Source organism: Trichinella spiralis (genome assembly GCF_000181795.1).
Source record: "Trichinella spiralis strain ISS 195 chromosome Unknown Scfld495, whole genome shotgun sequence".
Lineage (NCBI taxonomy): Eukaryota > Metazoa > Nematoda > Enoplea > Trichinellida > Trichinellidae > Trichinella > Trichinella spiralis.
The window spans coordinates 1-1,093 of NW_003527434.1; the positions used below are offsets into that span (position 1 = coordinate 1).

General features: G+C 34.4%; 1 protein-coding gene across 1 annotated transcript; it reads left to right on the forward strand.

Moving 5' to 3' along the window:
• Window positions 1-67: 67 nt before the first annotated feature.
• On the forward strand, window positions 68-813 carry Tsp_14581 (conserved hypothetical protein). The gene is made up of 3 exons (XM_003370807.1): window positions 68-179; window positions 330-437; window positions 665-813. The coding sequence occupies exons 1-3, from the start codon at window positions 68-70 to the stop codon at window positions 811-813; spliced, it is 369 nt and encodes a 122-aa protein (XP_003370855.1).
• The last annotated feature ends 280 nt before the right edge of the window (window positions 814-1,093 follow it).

A 1,093-nucleotide genomic window follows, 5' to 3' on the forward strand; every position in this document is an offset into this window, starting at 1 on the left:
AAAAAAGACCATTGCAGTGCTTGAGCTTCATGCGTTTGAAACCATCGTCATCTTATCACTAGTTGCCATGGAAACCGCCGCAATTTTTCCCTCATCATTGCAAGTGTTGCAATTTTTGCTTTCGCATTGGTATCGATCGATTGCAATGTTCGAAAAGTTTCAATGCAAAATAATTCGAAGTTTTTCATTCCAGCTTTTTCCCCTTCAGACTGACCAACAATAATACTTCACTGATTATAACATAAAATTGAAAGTTTATTGCTATTTGTTTCTTTATTAAATTAAAAATGTGAACTAATCGAAAAAGAATTAATTTTATTAGTTTCTAGAAAAGAAATGCATATACAAATATAGGCAATTCACAAAAGCAACCCACAGTACATCAGACGGTAGTTTATACCGAGGAATTGTATGTAAATCTATTTGCGAGCCAAGCGGTATTATTATATACATGATTTAGATGGAAGCATTTTATAAATGAAAATTACATTTCCTTCTAGAATAAACGTCAAAAATGTCGCAGAAAATAGGAACGGATAACTTTGAATCTACAGTCAAGTGCTGTTCTTAATAATATTGCAGAATCATTATTTATTCTTGATCTTGCACGTCATTTGTTTCTGTAGTTACAGTTGCCGGAAGTAAGTATGCCATTTCTTTTAAGAATTACTCTATTCTCGTGAACCGAGAGTGATCGTAAGCGAAAGATCGATAAAAGTGTCGATGAAAAGTATTATTTTGGTTTATTTCGAAAAACTTGCTGGTTGTCTTTTATTGGCAAGAAATAAGAAACGAGATATTGCTATGATATGAGATATCGACGAGAACGAAGATATTGCTTCTACGCTGTAAGCCGTTGGGAGGCTGTTTATAAAGATAGAAATTGATAACCTTTGTGATAGAAACCAAATACATTTTCTGCTTTGTACTGGTGAAGCGTCACTTATCGTTAGCAGAAAGCGGAAGATATAGGAGATAAAAATGATTCGGTAATGCTTTTCCAAGGTCTTTCCCTCCGTCTTCCGGTAGCAAGAAACGAAAAGGAATTGAAACACGTCTGTCAAGTGGTGAAACAGGGTAAAGCATTGTACAA

Excerpts from the sequence above, each read along its gene's own strand:
- Tsp_14581 (XM_003370807.1), top strand. The coding sequence starts at position 68 with ATGGAAACCGCCGCAATTTTTCCCTCATCATTGCAAGTGTTGCAATTT. Across the intron at positions 180-329 it reads TCAATGCAAAATAATTCGAA|AAAAGAAATGCATATACAAA; the intron begins GTTTTTCATTCC and ends ATTAGTTTCTAG. Across the intron at positions 438-664 it reads ATCTATTTGCGAGCCAAGCG|AATTACTCTATTCTCGTGAA; the intron begins GTATTATTATAT and ends ATTTCTTTTAAG.